Source organism: Paramormyrops kingsleyae, chromosome 5, assembly GCF_048594095.1.
Source record: "Paramormyrops kingsleyae isolate MSU_618 chromosome 5, PKINGS_0.4, whole genome shotgun sequence".
Taxonomy (NCBI): domain Eukaryota; kingdom Metazoa; phylum Chordata; class Actinopteri; order Osteoglossiformes; family Mormyridae; genus Paramormyrops; species Paramormyrops kingsleyae.
In genome coordinates, this window is record NC_132801.1 from 1,001,683 (window position 1) to 1,022,767 (window position 21,085).

At 46.1% G+C, this 21,085-nt stretch overlaps 1 protein-coding gene across 1 annotated transcript; it reads right to left on the bottom strand.

Moving 5' to 3' along the window:
- Window positions 1-10,078: 10,078 nt before the first annotated feature.
- On the bottom strand, window positions 10,079-19,169 carry LOC111837899 (basement membrane-specific heparan sulfate proteoglycan core protein-like). Its single transcript, XM_023800349.2, has 8 exons — window positions 19,077-19,169; window positions 17,353-17,499; window positions 17,139-17,273; window positions 15,566-15,747; window positions 15,269-15,464; window positions 14,915-15,094; window positions 11,667-11,927; window positions 10,079-10,454 (listed from the first exon to the last, which is right to left on the bottom strand). Coding segments are annotated over exons 1-8 (1,152 nt in total). The 5' UTR covers window positions 19,126-19,169; the 3' UTR covers window positions 10,079-10,452.
- Window positions 19,170-21,085: the final 1,916 nt, after the last annotated feature.

Sequence of the window (21,085 nt, forward strand, 5' to 3'; positions counted from 1 at the left end):
GATGCACTTAGCCTGAAAACAAAGGGGACTTTATTGTACACTGAACTGAAAGGCACAGGAGAAACAAAAGGATAACAGGAGAGAACTAACACACAACATAGCGCAAGGAAATATACAGGCTAGAAACAGGGCATGAGTGAGGCGCTTCCAGCTGGTCTCAAAAACCTGTGAGGGCAGGGGTGCAATAATCCCAGCCACATGCTCAACCTGCTCACCCACTTGGCAGCTCATGAAGTAGGGGAAAACAATAGGAACTGACAAAAGCACTAGACCAAGGGAAAAACAGAGAAAATGGGTTGGCCAGCGACACCTGCTGGTCAAATGGGGAAATAATGGTCGGGAACTGTTTCTGACAACAGACTAATTTGCAAATTCTGTTTCATTTTCAGTTTTGCAAATGGCTTCTATTTCAACTTAACAATAATTCCACCCTAAGCAAATTTTAAAACTTTCTTGCAATATTTGAAGTATGCTTGATTATTTTTTTGTGTTTCTATTATCAGTTTTTCAGTTTGCAGCTTTAAAATGCAAAAAAAAATCTAGGTCAGTGGGAATACCACTTGATTTTGCTGGCAATGCATGTTGATTGGTCAGTGCTCAGAAATAATGTGGAGACTTGTTGGTTGCCATGGTGAGAGGTGCAGACAGCAAACAAGTATCACCCATCCCCCTACAGGACAAACACTGTCTGTTCTGCCACAGTTAATGCATAATCAAAGTAAACAATGACACTCACGTCGCACATGCAGAGGGTGCCGTTCAGACAGCTTCTGTATATCCAGGACAGACGGTTTGTGCTGCTGCTGCTACTTGTTTTACATCATGCAAGCAGTGTGCAGAGACACCATGCTGAGATGTATGTAATTAACACACATGCATCCTTCAGCCATTAACCGTAGTGCAATGGATCACAGCTGTAACCCAAAAGACATTTAGCCTGTTACTTATCATTCATAATGGAACATGACGCTTATTGTACATTAGCAAAAGATAAATATGTAGACCCAGAATATAAATATGTAACAATGGCAGACTCATGTATCAGTGAAGTGACAATAGATTCATTAATGTTAATAAATGTAACTGTGGGACAGTCTGCAGTACAGTAGAAGTGAATGATGAGTGTCTCCCATTGAGTATGAATAATAAAGCTGGGACAGCTCACCGCTTATTCATACGTGCAGCTCTGTGTTACAGAGAAACCAGTGGTGGAATGTCGGGCGTCTGTGATAGACACCACTTCCTGGCAGATAAAGGCCTTTCTGTGGCCCAGACAATGCGGGTCTGTTCCTCAGAACTACAGGCCAACTCCATCAGGGACGGGACGCTGACTCACTCTGCCTGAATGTGCAGCCCGAGGAAATTGGGGTGCTTTTGTGCTTTGAGTGTGATTTGCAGAAGCCCTTATACATCATACACCATACACAAAGTCTTATTGTCACATGTACAAAGTACAATGAAATTCTTACTTACCTAAACCAGAAAAAGAATTTCAGAATTTTTGCAAATTTATTGAAAATAAAAATTTGTAACATCACATTGAAATAAGTATTCAGACCCTTTGCTATGATGCTTCTAATTTAGTTCAGGTGCATCCAATTTCTATTACTCATTTCTGAAAAGTCTAATGATTTCTTTAGATTTGCATCGCACTTGGTGATGTAAAGCTTGGATGCAGCTGCTCGGCCATGGAAACCCATTCCATGAAGTCCTCTATGCACTGTTCTTGAGCTAATCTGAAGGCCACATGAAGTTTGGAGGTCTGTAGCTATTGACTTTGCAGACAGTTGGCGACTTCTGCACACTGTGCACCTTAGCATGCATTGTCCCTGCTCTGTGATTTTACGTGGCCAACCACTTCATGGCTGAGTTGCTGTTGTTCCCAATTGCTTCCATTTTCTAATAATACCACTAACAGTTAACCATGGAATATTTTATAGCGAGAAAATTTCACAAATGAAATTATTGCACAGGTGGCATCCTATCACGGTACCACGCTTGGGCAGCATGTGGCTCAGTGGGCTAAGCCTGTGTACCTGTAATCACAAGGTCGCTGGTTCAAACCCAGCCTCAGCACGTCTGTGGGTCGTTGAGCAAGGCCCTTAGCCCCCAGCTCCCTGGGCGCCCCAACAGGTGGCTGCCCTTTGCGGACAACTTACTCTATAAAGAGCAAGTTGAGGGAGGCGTAAAAACTATTTCCCCACGGGGATCAATAAAGTATCAATTATTACAAGATTCTCTGGTCTGATGAAACCAGGATTGAAATGCTTGGCCTCAATTCTAAGTGTCATATCTGATGGAAATCAGACACGGCTCATCACCTGCACCAAACCATCCCAACGGTGAAGCATGTTGTCAGCGGTGACAGCATCATGTCTAAAGGAAATCAGGCACAGCTCATTACCTGCACAAAACCATCCCAACGGTGAAGCATGGTGGTGACAGCACCATGTCTAAAGAAAATCAGGCACGGCTCATTACCTGCACAAAACCATCCCAACGGTGAAGCATGGTGGTGACAGCACCATGTCTAAAGAAAATCAGGCACGGCTCATTACCTGCACAAAACCATCCCAACGGTGAAGCATAGTGGTGACAGCATCATGTCTAAAGGAAATCAGGCACGGCTCATCACTTGCATAATACCATTCCGACAGTGAAGCATGGTGGTGACAGCATCATGTCTAAAAGAAATCAGGCACGGCTCATTACCTGCACAAAACCAACCCAACGGTGAAGCATGGTGCTGATGGCATCATGCTGTGGGGTGTTTTGTAGGGACTGGGACACAAGTCAGGGTCAAGGGAAAGTTGAACAGAACAAAGTACAGAGATATCCTTAATGAAAAGCTGCTCTGAACCTCAGTCTGGGCCGAAGGTTCACCTTCCAAAAGGACAATGACCCTAAGCATAAAGCCTGACAATGCAGTAGTGGTTTAATGACTCTGTGAATGTCCTGGAGTGGCCCAGCCCAGGCCTGAACCTAAACCCAATCAATTAGCTATGGAGAGACCTGAAACCAGTTGTCCACTGAGAGTCTCCATCCAAAATGACAGAGCTTGAGAGGATCTGCCGAGAATGGCAGAAAATTTTCAAATGCAGATGTGCAAAGTGCCTCATACCCAAGAAAAGAGTATCGAGTGTAGATTGATCACGTAAAAAAAAAAAAAAGACTAATTTAAACAATTTTAACATAAGACTGCAGCATGACATCTGAAATCTGAAAAACATGAAGGGACTCGAATACTTTCTGTATCTACTTTATATTTTAAAGAACCAAAAATGTATTATAAGAATAAGCTTTGAGCGCTTATGATAACACTTCCCTTCACATCTGTGAAATCTTACCATTAAAAATGAAATCACAGGCCGTCTTCCAGAGAAGAGTTCAAACCATACTTATGACTCTATGTGGCTGGTAAAATTTCTGGCTGAGGCTCTAAAGGAGCAGCATACTGCCCTTGGCTTAGCCTGCCACCAGGATATTATCCTGACATATTCTTCTAGCTTTCCTCCTCCTTGGCTGCAGACTCCTGGAGGAGGGCTCTGTTTGCTCCTGCCCCCCCACAGCCCCACAGGAGCCCGACAGACGCCAGGCCATCCGCCCTCGTGATGGATCGCAGCTGACCTCAATACAGAGGGATGGTCTGACAAAGCAGCCAACTACCACAATCCCATTCCCGTCCATTCCTGGAAAAACTAAACGAAAACGGAGTAAAGTGAAAGAAGCCTGTGAGGAGAGGGGAAGACGGGGATGTTCAGTTACTATAGTACTGATACAACGCTGGATTTTTCTGTACAGTGGGAGAGGGAGCAAGACAAGACATCATGGTCTGCTCTTACTTTCTGTTACATGTATTTACTGGTTGTGCTGTTAGAAACAACTGTTTTCAGTGTCTGTCCAGTCAAATCCAAAGGGCTGTAATAATCTCCCCATTTCTAATCATCCTCTCATCTGTCTGTTCCCCAGCCCTGTGTCTGTTCTCCAGCCCTGTGTCTGTTCCCCGGCCCTGTGTCTGTTCCTGGCCCTGTGTTTGTTCCTCAGCCCTGTGTCTGCTCCCTGGCCCTATGTCAGTTCCTCAATCCTGTGTCTGTTCCCCGGCCCTGTGTCTGTTCCTGGCCCTGTGTCAGTTCCTCAATCCTGTGTCTGTTCCCCAGGTACGCATCTCCCCAGTCCTGCGTCTGATCCCCAACCCTGTGTCTCTGTGGCCCTGTGTCCCCCTGGTTCTGTGTCTGTTCCTCAGCCACGCATCTCCCCATTCCTGCATCTGTTCCCCGGCCCTGTGTTTCCCCAGCTCTGAATCTGTTCCCCTTTGCTCCAAAAAAAGAGTCTTTTCCCACTCGGGATCTGGAAAAAGAAGGGTTTCTGCTTCCTGTTTGCAAACATAGCCATTTGAAGCTCTTGTGTAAGTGCGCCCTTGCACAATCACTCAAACGTTCACACACACACACACACACTAATGTGGAGCCCAGCCAGCCCCCGCCATTCTTCAGAGGCATGCTCAGCAGCCCCTGGCCGCTAGAAGTCTGTCTGGGTCTTCTTTTTAGCAGATGGCCCTGAACTTAAGCCTGTGCGTTTCAGCGCCTCCTGCTGTTCATGTAGCTCCCGCTGACCACCTAGGTCACACTGTCCCATCTCTGAATGCTCTGACAGGATTATTATACAGACTGTTTTTATATAAAGGAAGTAAAACACGGAGGCCCTGGCTGGGATGTTGCCATGGTTACAGCTTGTGACCCTTCCCATTGAGGAAGAACTCAACTTTCCCCCACAGACTCATGTTACTCAGATGATTTATGCCGATCCCCACCCCCCATTGAAGGAGAAGTCAGTTGGAACATTAGATGCTGGCTACCAAATCTGTAGAGTATGAGGAGATGGGGGATCTGACTGTTTGTGTGGCATTAGTGACATAGGGGACAGGAGCAGGAGTAACGTTAACATTATGAGGGGGGCAGCACTGGAGCTGCACTAGAGCTGCACTGGAGCTGTGCTGCAGTTATTGTTCTCAAGTCAACTTTATTTATATAGGATTTTTTCAGACACAAAGGTCATTCAAGGTGCTTTACAGAAAATGAAGTACTCGAACTCTAATGAGTTCTCGACCTCATTAGAACTCGAAAGTCGAACCAACCAGTTCGGAAAAAAATTACCTAGAACTCGATCTGAATCTCAGAAGTTTAACCGTGAACGCCGACCTAAGATAACTTGTACGCGTGGGGAAATGAGTCACGCGGCACGTTTCTCAGTGGAAACAAAGGGTAAAGCTTCAGTCTCAGCCTTGCATTTGCTGTGATAGCACCGTGCATGTTTACACTAGCTGAATACATATATTTAGACAGTAAAAATACATTTAGACAATGATAGACAGTAACAGTAATTATTATTATATAATAAAATACATTTAAAATTAAAGATTTCTTATTATTTATTTTAATATTAACAATAAACCATTAATATATTTAATTAGAATATTGTCATGCCAAGCGGGGACAGAACTGAGACAAAGGCGCAGACGTCAGGGTATCGGGGAATACGGGGTTAAATACAGGTAAGGCAGGCAAAACGCAGACGGACAATACAATGAACGGGCTGGGGAAACAAACTGAAACGCGGACGAAATACAGAGGACTAATGACAACAACCAGAAACAGCTGATCACATGGGGATTCCACACGGGGTTAACGAGGGGGCGTGGCACACGGAAGGAGCCGTGTGCCACACATGTGCTTAGATGTGTTTAGTACAGTATATGCTCTTATATGTTTTATCTGGTTCATTTTGTGTTTAAATGATAAAAAAACATATTGAAGTGTATTTTTTTGGGGCCGGGAACCAATTAATTGGTTTTCCATTATTTCTTATGGAGAAAATTCGATCAGAACGGATTAAGTTTGAGTTCTGAGGTACCACTGTAAATAAAATACATACCTATTAAATGAACATAAAACATGGAAATATGTAAAAACTGATATTAGAAATGGCTTCTCAGGGTTGATACTTTTAAAGTGGCTCTCCCAAATGTTTATCATTTCACTGGGACTGCAGCCGCCCTGCGGTGTGCTGGGGCCCACACAGGGTTGGTTCCCGCCTGCGCCTGATGCTCCTGGGACAGGCTCCGGGCCCCCCGTGACCCCCGTGACCCCAGTGGGGAGAAAGCGGTTATGATAATGGATAGATGGATGGATGTAGAGACCTGCGCGGGACGGAGTTTTCAGTCCCGCTCCCGCAAGATTCTGTCCCGCTCCCGCAAAAAATATATATTATTTTCTCCCGCTCCCGCCCGCAGTATTCAAGTTTTGTCCCGGTTCCCGCCCGCAAAATCCCGCAGGTAAACATATTAGTAGTTTTATTTTTACCGCTTCTTCCCGCTACTCTGTTATTTGTTTCACTTGCTTCCCTTTTGAGTATATATAAAAAAGAAACGGAAAATAAACAAATATGTTTCATTTTATTTGAGTTTAATTAAATGGAATGATGAACATGGACACGAACGAGGAGCTTTTCAGAACATGCCATCCCGTCCAAGCACCAGTCCTGCGATTAATTCTATTCTCCCGCAACCCGCACATACATGAGGACCTTACCGCCCGCACCCGCATCCACCCATCAAATCTTGTCCCGCGCCGCACTCGGTGCGTTGGGTCCCACAGGAGTGCAGGTCTCTAGATGGTTGGGAGTGCAGCTTATATGGCCCTATACAGGCTAAAAGCAGGGACTGCAGAAATGTTATTGCATTTTCAGCTACATGAAGAGCAAACAGCTGTGCATCATGTCAACAGCAGCTGGGGGGTTGGGGCTTACAGTAAATATACAGACAGGCAGACGTCAGGCCTTGTGAGCCAGTGGGCCGCTGTGGGAGACCTGAACTCAGTGCCTCTTGGTGTGAATCATTGTAATGGAGGGAGGTGGGATTCAGTTACTCTTCTGAGCATTACAGCCATTGCAGTGTTAAATGGGGAACACTTTACTGGGCTGACAAACTATATTTGATCATGATTTGTGTTTACTACTAAGTTACTATTAAGTATTTACTACTAAGTTACTAAGGAAACATATTGCATACCCTTGTGGAAAAAAGTGTGCTAAGTCTGCACAAACATCCACATGCATTTGCATGTATATAGCAGTTTTATTACCTTGTAAATAATCTGTTGGGTTTGCAAACTACCCCAACACTTTTTATGTGGCTAGTTTTAGGTTTATAATGGAATGCAATAGATTTGGTTTGAGGTTTCTTTCATAAGCATGAGATTAAGGCTGAAAGCGGGAGAGTTGGCAGCCCTGATGATGGAGTGTACACTTACTGTCCAGATAATTAGCTTTAACATTCTCCTTCACGGGCCAAGACTTGACAGTGCTGTGCCATGGAGGACACACTGCAGTCTGTTTCTGCTGGCACCACAGAGTATGTAGGGTAAGGGTCTGTGTAAGCAGAGATTACATTGACTGTCTGTTACGTGCCATTTAAACAAAGCTTAAGAGGCAGATGAACAATGAAGAAGAATAAGAAGATATCCCTCTAATGAGCTAATCCAGTAAGAACTGGCACATTTTTAGTATAATTAATAAAATCCAGGCCAAATGTTCCTTTTGGAGATATTAAGAGACCTTTTGAGGATAGAAAATAATTATAAAATGAATGCATGTTTGCTGAATGCCAGTGGCATCAGACGGGGGTGTTTGTGTCCCAGAGGGTAAAGTTCAGAGGCTGATAGATCTCTTTAATCATTCATGTAATCATGATGTGACCAGTCAGAACACTGTGACCACTTCAATGTGACAGAGGAGCGCTGCCTCAGAGGTTAATCAGGACACCTTCTGGCAGCTGTCTTAGGGATGCCATAGGTCTCGCTCTCTGTTGCTCGTTCCGCGCTCCTGGGAACTGGGGGGGCGGAATGTTCACATGAACGAAGGGAGCCAGACTCGCCGATTTATGTCTTTTATCAGCTTTTAGCCTGAGACCATTGGAAGTGAAACACAAAGAATCTTTCATACTCTAGGAGAATTTTGTGGATCCACAGCTACGTTTTCCAAAGGCTTTTTTTTCCAAGCTCACCACTAATGTGAGCAGGCAAAAGCCGTCTCAGTGTGAGGGCGGAGGAGAAAGACGTCTCGGTGTGAGGGCGCAGGAGAAAGACGTCTCGGTGTGAGGGCGCAGGAGAAAGACGTCTCGGTGTGAGGGCGCAGGAGAAAGACGTCTCGGTGTGAGGGCGCAGGAGAAAGACGTCTCGGTGTGAGGGCGGAGGAGAAAGACGTCTCGGTGTGAGGGCGCAGGAGAAAGACGTCTCGGTGTGAGGGCGCAGGAGAAAGACGTCTCGGTGTGAGGGCGCAGGAGAAAGACGTCTCGGTGTGAGGGCGGAGGAGAAAGACGTCTCGGTGTGAGGAGGCAGGCGAAAGACGTCTCGGTGTGAGGCAGCAGGCGAAAGCCGTCTCGGTGTGAGGAGGCAGGCAAAAGACGTCTCGGTGTGAGGGCGGAGGAGAAAGCCGTCTCGGTGTGAGGAGGCAGGCAAAAGACGTCTCGGTGTGAGGGCGCAAGAGAAAGACGTCTCGGTGTGAGGGCGCAGGAGAAAGACGTCTCGGTGTGAGGAGGCAGGCGAAAGACGTCTCGGTGTGAGGCGGCAGGCGAAAGCCGTCTCGGTGTGAGGGCGCAGGAGAAAGACGTCTCGGTGTGAGGGCGCAGGAGAAAGACGTCTCGGTGTGAGGAGGCAGGCGAAAGACGTCTCGGTGTGAGGCGGCAGGCGAAAGCCGTCTCGGTGTGAGGGCGCAGGAGAAAGACGTCTCGGTGTGAGGATGCAGGCGAAAGACGTCTCGGTGTGAGGATGCAGGCGAAAGACGTCTCGGTGTGAGGCGGCAGGCGAAAGCCGTCTCGGTGTGAGGAGGCAGGCGAAAGACGTCTCGGTGTGAGGGCGCAGGAGAAAGACGTCTCGGTGTGAGGATGCAGGCGAAAGACGTCTCGGTGTGAGGATGCAGGCGAAAGACGTCTCGGTGTGAGGCGGCAGGCGAAAGCCGTCTCGGTGTGAGGAGGCAGGCGAAAGACGTCTCGGTGTGAGGGCGCAGGAGAAAGACGTCTCGGTGTGAGGATGCAGGCAAAAGACGTCTCGGTGTGAGGGCGCAGGAGAAAGACGTCTCGGTGTGAGGCGGCAGGCGAAAGACGTCTCGGTGTGAGGATGCAGGCGAAAGACGTCTCGGTGTGAGGCGGCAGGCAGACATTCGGCTGGAACAGTCAGCTCAGAGCACCAACCTTCATCAGTATCACCACGTTTCAGAATGATCTTTTGCCTGGCTGTGGACTGGCATCCTGTGCAGATTATACGCCAAATCTAAGCTGCCTGGGACAGGCCCAAGACCCCCACCGGAGACCCTGAGCTGGATAAGCGGGTTGATGACTGAATGGACTGAGCTGGTGTATTCATATAACATTAATGTGCGATGACACAGGTGACCGTGTGTGTTCCATGTGCAGCATGATGACTAGATGTGACATAATATTCCTCATGCCTCATAACTTCCTGGGATTGACTCGAGATCACTGGAACTCTGAATGTACAGTATATGTGGTTTGTGGAAATGGCTGAATTTTGAAAATGTCTCTCAAAGATTTTCTGTTTATGTGCTTTATAGACTTGACAGAAAAATAAATGTTCTTAATTTAAATAGCAGGAGACAAAATATATGGAGTCCAAAATAAACAGTTTATAAAATAAACATTCATAGGCAAGAACAAAGATATTAAAATTTAAGACTTAATGTCAAACAACATGGGTTGGCTTAAATAACTGTCTACGTGAGGCCCTGGGGATTTCTGTAAATCGATCATCTTTGCTCGAACTGTAATGTGTCTCCAGTAGTCCCTCTGTATCTCTGGCGCCACCTGCTGCTTGTATGTGGTGTGACAGGAAGCATGCACAAGCCAGTTGAGCATACTGTAGTCAGTCACAGAGTATTCAACTGGTTTTAGAAACAATATATTGGCTTGGATTTGTAGTTTTTGGACCTGAAATGCACAACACTGTTAGTCTGCGCACCAGAATCGTAAATCCACCCATCGACACCAAGTCCTCCAGTTACAAACAGCAACGTTAATGTTTTTTTATTCAAATTCCGATGTATACAGTTTCATACTTGATTTTAAAAAAGTAATTCAGTTTAAATACAGTGCCTGTGCATGTTATTTAACAAACAAAATAATTACGTGTTGAAGCTTTGTGTGGAGCTGAGGAAGAAGGAGATTACATACGAAAATCAACATTTAATCAGTGATTTCAGGTGTTTCAGGGGACAGCTTGATCTCTGAGAATAGAACGTGGATTAGCTCTAGGCCAGAAGGTTCTGCATTTTATATTCTGCTCTGAGCTCTGATCCACTGGTCCCTGCTGCTGCATGCTGGTCCAAACTGGTCCATGGGAGATGCCGATGGACGGGGTGTCCAGAGTGGGATCTGAGCTTTTTCTCTGTGGAGAGAAGGGGGTGAGACCTTCTGATCACGCTCCAGTCTTAATGTCTTATGTGCCAGCAAGCTGGCCATCAGACTCCTTCTCCAACTTTGAGAAACATCTCAAGACCAGTCAGTTCTAGGAAGACCTGAATTAGCCTGATAGCATTCCATATTCCCTTAATACTATTAATGTTGCACTGCTTGATGATTTCAGTAATTGTCTTACTATGTTCTTGCTTTGTTTGGAAGATATTGTGTAGCTGTTGCTCCACTACTGCTTATAGTTAATTGGGCATTCACTGGACACTCAGCCTGGCCAGCTCCTTGCCAGCAGTATGTGTGAAGTGTGCTGCTTGCTTCACTTGTATGTCACTTTGAACTAAAGTGTCTCTTAAATTAATGACCTGTAAATGCAAGGCTGAGGAGGACAATCCTTCTCGGTGATACATACTGGCTGACAATCAGCACTGCATATTGGCTGGCTCTCAGTGCTGCATACTGGCTGGCTCTCAGCACTGCATACTGGCTGGCTATCAGTACTGCATACTGGCTGGCTATCAACACTGCATTCTGGCTGGCTGTCAGTGCTATATACTGGCTGGCTATCAGTGCTACATACTGGCTGGCTATCAGCACTGCATACTGGTGGGCTGTCAGTGCCACACATAAATAGGCTCCCAGTGCTACATCTGGCTGGATATCAGCACTGCATATTGGCTGGTTGTCAGTGCCACATACCGGCTGGCTATCAGCACTGCATACTGGCTGGCTATCAACACTGCATTCTGGCTGGCTGTCAGTGCTATATACTGGCTGGCTATCAGTGCCGTATACTGACTGGCTGTCAGTGCTACATACTGACTGGCTGTCAACACTGCATATAGGCTGGCTGTCAGTGCTATAGGTCTCCTGCAGGACACATCCCACATCTCCACTTCCTTTCATTCATCTCCCTCGCTACCCACCTCCATCTTCACTCACCTTTTGTAACCAACACTCCCCTCCCCTTCAGCTCATCTTCCATCCCTCTTCCGCTTCTCCCTCACTCCCTATCATTTCTCTTGTGTCTTTCTATCTGTACATACCTGAGAAACATTCCCTTCACTCACATTTGCTGTAGCCCTGTTGCAATAATCAACACAGGCTCAGTACTTTGGGCAGTCATGAGCCTGCTGAGTATGTAGGTTTAGATCTCCTGAGAACATGGTGAGCTGTCCTGCACACTTACAGCGGATGGTGACTTTGGCTGTGGCCTCGCTGGAGCCGTGCTTATTGGTGACCACACACTTGTATGTGCCAGCATCTGCCGTCCGTGACTGGCCAATCAGTAGGCTACTGTCACGTATCTCTGCTCTCCTTGGGAGGCTGCCCCCCACCTTGGACCAATGGAAACGCAGGGGGGTGGTTCCGTGGGCCAGGCACTGCAGGTGGATGGGGTCACCAGCCCGCACACGCAGCTGTTCAGGCAAGCAGGTTGTATATGGGGGCGCTGTTTGGGAATATAGGGGGGGTAGCGGATTAGTTTGGGGAACTAGGAAGATTGAAAAAATTTCATACGTCTGGTTGCTCCCAGTTTGGCTCTGAAGCGTCACTTACAATTTCTACAAACTTTCTTCTTGGTTCTAGAGTAGTGGTTCTCAAACTTTTTAAACTGTGTACCAATTTTAGGCTCTCCACGTACCAATATTATGACTGACATCATAAAAGTATGCATTTTATATTCTGCTCTGAGCTCCGTATACCACAAGTGGTACTAATAGTTTGAGAAGCACTGTTCTATAGCATCTATTATACCTAAAATATCTAGACACTGTCATCTTGGCTGCGGAGCATCACTCAGTCCTAAAATATCTAGACACTGTCATCTTGGCTGCGGAGCATCACTCAGTCCTAAAATATCTAGACACTGTCATCTTGGCTGCGGAGCATCACTCAGTCCTAAAATATCTACACACTGTCATCTTGGCTGCGGACCATCACTCAGTCCTAAAATATCTACACACTGTCATCTTGGCTGCGGAGCATCACTCAGTCCTAAAATATCTACACACTGTCATCTTGGCTGCAGACCATCACTCAGTCCTAAAATATCTACACACTGTCATCTTGGCTGCGGAGCATCACTCAGTTCTAAAATATCTACACACTGACATCTTGGCTGCGGAGCATCACTCAGTCCTAAAATATCTACACACTGACATCTTGGCTGCGGAGCATCACTCAGTCCTAAAATATCTACACACTGTCATCTTGGCTGCGGAGCATCACTCAGTCCTAAAATATCTACACACTTGTCACCTTGGCTGCGGAGCATCACTCAGTCCTAAAATATCTGCAAACTGTCATCTTGGCTGCGGAGCATCACTCAGTCCTAAAATATCTGCAAACTGCCATCTTGGATGCGGAGCATCACTTAGTCCTAATATATCTGCAAACTGTCATCTTGGCTGCGGAGCATCACTCAGTCCTAAAATATCTGCAAACTGTCATCTTGGCTGCGGAGCATCACTCAGTCCTAATATATCTGCAAACTGTCATCTTGGATGCGGAGCATCACTCAGTCCTAAAATATCTGCAAACTGTCATCTTGGCTGCGGAGCATCACTTAGTCCTAATATATCTGCAAACTGTCATCTTGGCTGCGGAGCATCACTCAGTCCTAAAATATCTACACACTGTCATCTTGGATGCGGAGCATCACTCAGTCCTAAAATATCTACACACTGTCATCTTGGCTGCGGAGCATCACTCAGTCCTAAAATATCTACACACTGACATCTTGGCTGCGGAGCATCACTCAGTCCTAAAATATCTAGACACTGTCATCTTGGCTGCGGAGCATCACTCAGTCCTAAAATATCTACACACTGTCATCTTGGCTGCGGACCATCACTCAGTCCTAAAATATCTACACACTGTCATCTTGGCTGCGGAGCATCACTCAGTCCTAAAATATCTACACACTGTCATCTTGGCTGCGGACCATCACTCAGTCCTAAAATATCTACACACTGTCATCTTGGCTGCGGAGCATCACTCAGTCCTAAAATATCTACACACTGACATCTTGGCTGCGGAGCATCACTCAGTCCTAAAATATCTACACACTGACATCTTGGCTGCGGAGCATCACTCAGTCCTAAAATATCTACACACTGTCATCTTGGCTGCGGAGCATCACTCAGTCCTAAAATATCTACACACTTGTCACCTTGGCTGCGGAGCATCACTCAGTCCTAAAATATCTGCAAACTGTCATCTTGGCTGCGGAGCATCACTCAGTCCTAAAATATCTGCAAACTGCCATCTTGGATGCGGAGCATCACTTAGTCCTAATATATCTGCAAACTGTCATCTTGGCTGCGGAGCATCACTCAGTCCTAAAATATCTGCAAACTGTCATCTTGGCTGCGGAGCATCACTCAGTCCTAAAATATCTGCAAACTGTCATCTTGGCTGCGGAGCATCACTCAGTCCTAATATATCTGCAAACTGTCATCTTGGATGCGGAGCATCACTCAGTCCTAAAATATCTGCAAACTGTCATCTTGGCTGCGGAGCATCACTTAGTCCTAATATATCTGCAAACTGTCATCTTGGCTGCGGAGCATCACTCAGTCCTAATATATCTGCAAACTGTCATCTTGGCTGCGGAGCATCACTCAGTCCTAAAATATCTACACACTGTCATTTTGGCTGCGGAGCATCACTCAGTCCTAAAATATCTGCACACTGTCATCTTGGATGCGGAGCATCACTCAGTCCTAATATATCTGCACACTGTCATCTTGGCTGCGGAGCATCACTCAGTCCTAAAATATCTACACACTGACATCTTGGCTGCGGAGCATCACTCAGTCCTAAAATATCTACACACTGTCATCTTGGCTGCGGAGCATCACTCAGTCCTAAAATATCTACACACTGTCATCTTGGCTGCGGAGCATCACTCAGTCCTAAAATATCTACACACTGTCATCTTGGCTGCGGAGCATCACTCAGTCCTAATATATCTACACACTGTCATCTTGGCTGCGGAGCATCACTCAGTCCTAAAATATCTACACACTGTCATCTTGGATGCGGAGCATCACTCAGTCCTAATATATCTGCAAACTGTCATCTTGGCTGCGGAGCATCACTCAGTCCTAAAATATCTACACACTGTCATCTTGGATGCGGAGCATCACTCAGTCCTAAAATATCTACACACTGTCATCTTGGCTGCGGAGCATCACTCAGTCCTAAAATATCTACACACTGACATCTTGGCTGCGGAGCATCACTCAGTTCTAATATATCTACACACTGTCATCTTGGCTGCGGAGCATCACTCAGTCCTAAAATATCTACACACTGTCATCTTGGCTGCGGAGCATCACTCAGTCCTAAAATATCTACACACTGTCATCTTGGCTGCGGAGCATCACTCTCGCCGCATGTCTCTGCTAGTAGCCTTGTGGGTGCGTCACTCACTTTCCACCTCCATCTGGGCTGTGGCTTCCACAAAGCCGGCAGCATTGGTGGCGTTGCAGATGTACTGGCCTGAGTCCTGGCGGCCCACGTTCTGCAGAACCAGGGTCCGCCCCTGTACCTTATGCAGCCAGGGCAGAGGGGCACGCAACTTGGACCAGGAGATGGTGGGTGTCGGGGAGCCTGGAGCAGGATGTTAGTTATCAAATGCAAGATCTACATCATAACTCTTAAGGTTGCTATTATTCCCACCATATTAAGGCACCATGCGTCATATGTATGTGTGTGTGCATGTTATTTGCATGTTTTGTGTGTGTATATGTGGGTTTGGGGGGCGGGGGGGGGGGGGGTAGTTACCACTGACGTGGCAGTGGAATGTTACGCTCTGCCCCTCTACCGCCACCAACTCAGCTGGAACCACAGATGCCACAGGGGGTGTGGCTTCAGAAGCCCCGCCCTCAACACTCAGCTCCACCCTGGCTTCTGAAGATCCCTCACTGCTCTGGGCCCGGCACAAGTACACGCCAGTGTCTTCTAGGCGTGCAGACGCCACCTGGGACAAGAGAGGTGGTGCTTAGTCAGCTGGTGCCAGAGGATCATTCGGGGTGGCTGGCGTCACATTGCTGAGCTTGCTGATGGCCCATGACAGACTACCTGCATCACCACAGGGGTGTCCGTCATAGCAGAGCTGCTCAGGACTGTCTCATCGTCGTGGTTCAGGCGGAACCAGCTGACAGATGGGCGGGGTCTCCCCGAGGCCTGGCATTCCAGGTTCACGGCTTCACCCACCATTACTCTAACCGCCCCCCCAGGGGTCACCCGGACCTTGGGAGGATCTGTGAGCATCAGGGAAGAGGCAAAAATCAGGCTGCCTCGCGAGTGAGATGGGCAGTCCCATAGGAAAAAGAAATGGCATGGTTCATGTAAGGCTATCAAGCATCTTTTACATTTCAGTTATATATGACAACACCTGATGTTTTTAACAGGTTCAAGTCAGTGCTTTATGTTGTGTGATTATGGCCACATTCATACAAAAAAAATCACACTTAACGTTTAAGGGACTCAAGGGAAAAGCCTATAGGAGAAATATAAAACTTTTACATGAATTTTACCATATGTGATTATATATGTTTTAAGTAGCAAATAGATGTTTATTGCTTGTTGTTTGTTAATAAAAGTTTACATAGCTTATACAGTATATTATTCTAATATATGTAGATCATGTATCTCTTCACATTCAGTTGGTTTAATTAGACATGAGAAAATTCAATGACATTAACTTCTCAGAAAACAAAGTGAATGCTTCAACTGAAAAAGAATGTTTCCTTTTCAAAATTCTCATTCTAGAAACACGGTCCATGATTCACTTCAGTTCAAATAATTATCAATAAAATCTAACTGTGTGTAATGGGTAACACTTTACTTCAAGCAGTCTACATGTAACCGTCATAAGAATGACATGACACATGTCATGAACATTAATGACACATTATTGATGTTTATGAACATCCACAGCAGCTTTACCCTGAATTACTCCTGCAGAACATAACTAGCTAAATATGAGTTTGATATGACAACAGCAGCAGCAAAATAATGAATGTTACTACTACTGAGGTAGTATGGTGGTACGTGCAAGAACATTTATTATCAATGTAAATATCCCTACAAATGATGTCCAGCCTTTAAATCGATCATCGAAATGACCGTTGAACAGCACAAGGCAATAAAGTCAACAGTGAAGGTGAACGCTGTAGCCCAAGATACTTCTGGCAATTCAGCCTGTAGCCTGGAAACTTGTAAGAAAATACCCTGCAGCATCAGAAACTTGTAAACTAGAATCTGGTAGCCTGTGTCCTTTGTAGGGATGAATCCTTCAGTGTTTGACACTTATGATTGTGCATTCTGTGGCTTTTTCAACGAGACACTAACTTTCTTATTGTCACTACTAAGAAAGCCATTACCCTCCAAAGCGACTGGACATCACCACAGTTCGTTTTACAGACTAGACATCACTAAGCAAGCCATTACCCTCCAAAGAGACTGGACACCACCACAGTTCGTTTTACAGACTAGACATCACTAAGCAAGCCATTACCCTCCACAGCAACTGGATGTTACCGTGATCTGTTTTACAGACTAGACATCATAAAGCAAGCCATTACTGTCTGTTTTACAGATTAACCAGGACTAAACAGGCCATCGGTTGATCTTGAGTGCCGGTACTTACGCTTCACGGTGAGCGATGCTGTGCTATGTGTCTTGCCTGCGGAATTGGTGGCTATGCAGCGATAGGGGCCCTGGTTGCTGGGACGAGCATTAGTGATGGTAAGGACAGAACCGCCTGGCCCAATTTTTACATTGTCTGCAATATGAAAAGTAACTAGCATCACTTCCCTGAGTCTTGGATTGGAACACATGGCTGGTAACTGGTTAGGGCTCACCTGGTAGTGGCTGGTTGTTGGTCCGTTTCCACTCTAGACGCACAGGCTGTGAACCACCCAGTACCTGGCAGCGAAAGCTGGTTGACTCCCCCTGCCGAATGGTGTCACTGTGGGGCTCAATGGAGACCGCCGGGGCCTGCTGCCCAGCTGGGGGGGCCGAGGACAAACAGGGTCAGGCCCGCTTCCATCGGGGGAGGGCACTGGTTGGACCTGGCAGGCGCCCAGGCAAGTGACAACCAGGTTTGGCCAGTGACAGATTTCTTTTTTTGCTATTTGGAAGAAAGCAAACCAGATCATCCCAAAAACCTGCACCCACAGTGGCTCTCCATGGAACAGGTTCCCCACCCCTGGTCTGTATCTTATGAGGCCACTGAAGTAAAGCGTCTCAAAGAGAAAACCCAAGTATTCTCCCAGATATACAATCAGTACATCTCAGGCTTAAGAAGAATAGAGATAAATAAAGAAAACAATCAACTGTATAGCTGCTTCAACAGAACTCTCCCTGCCGGCCCCTGGAGGATGGGCTCCCCCTTTGAGTCTGGTTCCTCCCAAGGTTTCTTCCTTCTAGGGAGTTTTTCCTTGCTGTAAGTGGGGATGCTGTAAAGCGCTTTGAGATGATGTAATGTTGTGATAACGCACTATACAAAAATAAATTTGTTTGTTGTTGTTCTACATAGATCTTCTAAAAATAGCTCAGAATATTTGCCATCAAACCGCAGTGGACATCTGCTTCCTAGGTGGCCAAACACTGTACATTCCATAAACAGGGGGTCTCACTTCTCTGTGTCTGGTGTCTGTATCTTTCTTCTCAACATGAACATGAGTTAATTATTTGAATATGGACAGTACTTTGATTCAGAACAAAACACGCGACGGTGTGTAATATCCTGCTTGTTTTATTTTACTGCCAGGTCAAGCGTAGCATGCAAGGTGTGCAAAAAGAGAAAAGGAAAGTTTTTCTTTTATGTAATGAGCCCTGGGAGTGCGGCTCTCCCCTACATGGAAAAACTGTTGTTATGTTGTTAGTCATTTTTCTTTGCATATACTGAGAATGATAAGCATGCTGCTGGACCTGGCCTGGATTAAGTCAGTCTGCACTAATTTTGTACATGTATGTCAAGCTAGTTGCTGGATGACCAATATTGAAATACTGTACACTTGTGTGAGCACCACATTACGTGGATTCTGTGGTGTTTTTCAAGGCTGGGTCCTGATACTTTTCTCTTGACAGTTTTACAAGTAACACTGAGTTACCAAAAATTGTATTTAGGATAAAATCAGAATACCAGAATAACATGTGTAAAATGATAAAATTCAGGATAGAGCATACAGAAATGCAGTTAGGTCAGGATAGATCATGTGAAATGAAATGAGTAGAAGATAGATCATACAGTAATGCAGTGAGATCAGGATAGAACATACACAAATGTGATGAGGTCAGGATAGATCATACAGTACATAAATGTGATGAGTTCAGGATAGATCATACATACATGTGATGAGTTCAGGATAGTTCATATAAAAATGCAGTGACTTCAGGGTATGTCATACAGATATGCAGTGAGATCAGGATAGATTATGCTGACACATGGTGAGTTCAGGACAGATCAAACAGAAATGCAGTGAGATCAGCAAAGATCAATGAGACACTCAGAATCATAAAGTGAGTTCAGGACACAATAAATCAAACCAGTGAAGGTTCTGACATCTGGGTGTCTGCTTACCTGCTGACAGAAGTACACTGAGAAGGATGACTGCAATGTAGATGGCCATGATGAGACCGGGAGAGGACCCACAAATGCTGTCCAAGCTGCAGCCTGAGTTTGCCAAAGTATTCCACCAAACAGACGAAGCACCCCACCCGGTCAATCATTGTCCTGGGGGTGGGGTGCGGGGGTGGGAGATGTCGTGGACTGTGACAAGGACACTGAACATTCAATTTATTACTCATTGCATAACAGTTTTGCTTGTTTGTTTTTTAGCACTTTTATATGCAGACAGAGATAGATTTTATTTTTACTTGTATATTTGTATGTATACAGTTCAGGTAGAAGAGTTATCTTGTATACATTTATTTAATGTAAAGGTGTGTGTGGGTGTGTGTGAGTGTTGGTGTGGGGGGTACCCTGAACTTCTGTTTAGAAGCTTGATATCGAGATGTTTGAAATGCCTCTAATCTCCCCAGGACAAATAAGGCAAAGTCCAAAACAATGCAAAAGCAGAATCAAGCCCAAATTCATAGTTTAAGAAGGTCGGCTTTAATCGAACTCTCCTCCGAACGAGATGAGATTGTGCTGGGGTAAAACTGGTGCTCCATTTGTAGGGATAAATTACATGAATTAATTAGTTAAAATACATTTGCAACAGTGTTCCATCAAAAACAAATTTTCTGTTTGAGTCATGTGCTATTTTTTATCAGTCATTCACCAACCAATCAATGGGACTACGTGACAGTAGCACTGGAGGTCAGTGCGCTAAGAGTGCTTCAGCATCCCTTCTGGTTGTTGGTGGTAACGCAGTGTTACTGTAGGGTAGTGATGGCCAAATGAAGCTTCATGAACCATTTACTGTATTTTCTGACTCCACTAGATGGTGCTCTCTCTTCAAAAAAGAGCTCAAAATATGCTCCAAAGCAAACTATGAGCACCACCTAGCAGGTTCTAAAAATATAGCAAATGGTTCACCATTGGTGTGGGGCAGTGATTCTCTAACCAGTCCTCGGGGACCCCACAGATGGTCTATATTTTTACTCCTTCCTAGGGAATTGGGAGAGAGCAAAAATGTGGAGCATCCGGGCCCTAAACACTGCTGTAGGGCAACATGCCCCATTGCCCATCATACCTGTGGTTTAAAACCAAAAACAGAAAGCCTACAGTACATATCCATGGTTGTTATCTTAGCTGCTGTTGTTGTCCAGGTTGTTTTGACGCTTAGCAGCCTGAGTTCAAAATGTCTTCCTGGGCCTATGTTACATGATACAGTTTCTGTGAAATTTGCTAACTCTGGACCACAGGAATGTTTGCACCCTCTAGCTAAGCATCCTGAGAAATACTACTTCAGTATGACAAGATTCACATCCCTACGAGGACGCCATTTCTCATGTCCAATATACTACCCTCACTCATGTGGATGGAAAGAGAGGGAATTATGTGAGAATGCTGTTTATAGACCAAAGCTCAGCATTCAGTACCATAGTCCCCCTCAGACTGTTCACCAAGCTGAGTGCGACTGAGTGACCAGCTGAGCAGATGGATTCTGGGTTTCTTTAAAGGAAGACCCCAGGTGGTGAGAGTAGGCAACTGTGTATCCAGCGCAATCACCCTCAACACGGGAGCTCCGCAAGGCTGCGTCTCGAGCCCACCGCTGTACACCCTCAACACGGGAGCTCCGCAAGGCTGCGTCTCGAGCCCACCGCTGTACACCCTCAACACGGGAGCTCCGCAAGGCTGTGTCTCGAGCCCACCGCTGTACACCCTCAACACGGGAGCTCCGCAAGGCTGTGTTTTGAGCCCACTGCTTGTACACCCTCAACACGGGAGCTCCGCAAGGCTGTGTCTCGAGCCCACTGCTGTACACCCTCAACACGGGAGCTCCGCAAGGCTGTGTCTCGAGCCCACTGCTGTACACCCTCAACACGGGAGCTCCGCAAGGCTGTGTCTCGAGCCCACCGCTGTACACCCTCAACACGGGAGCTCCGCAAGGCTGTGTATTGAGCCCACTGCTTGTACACCCT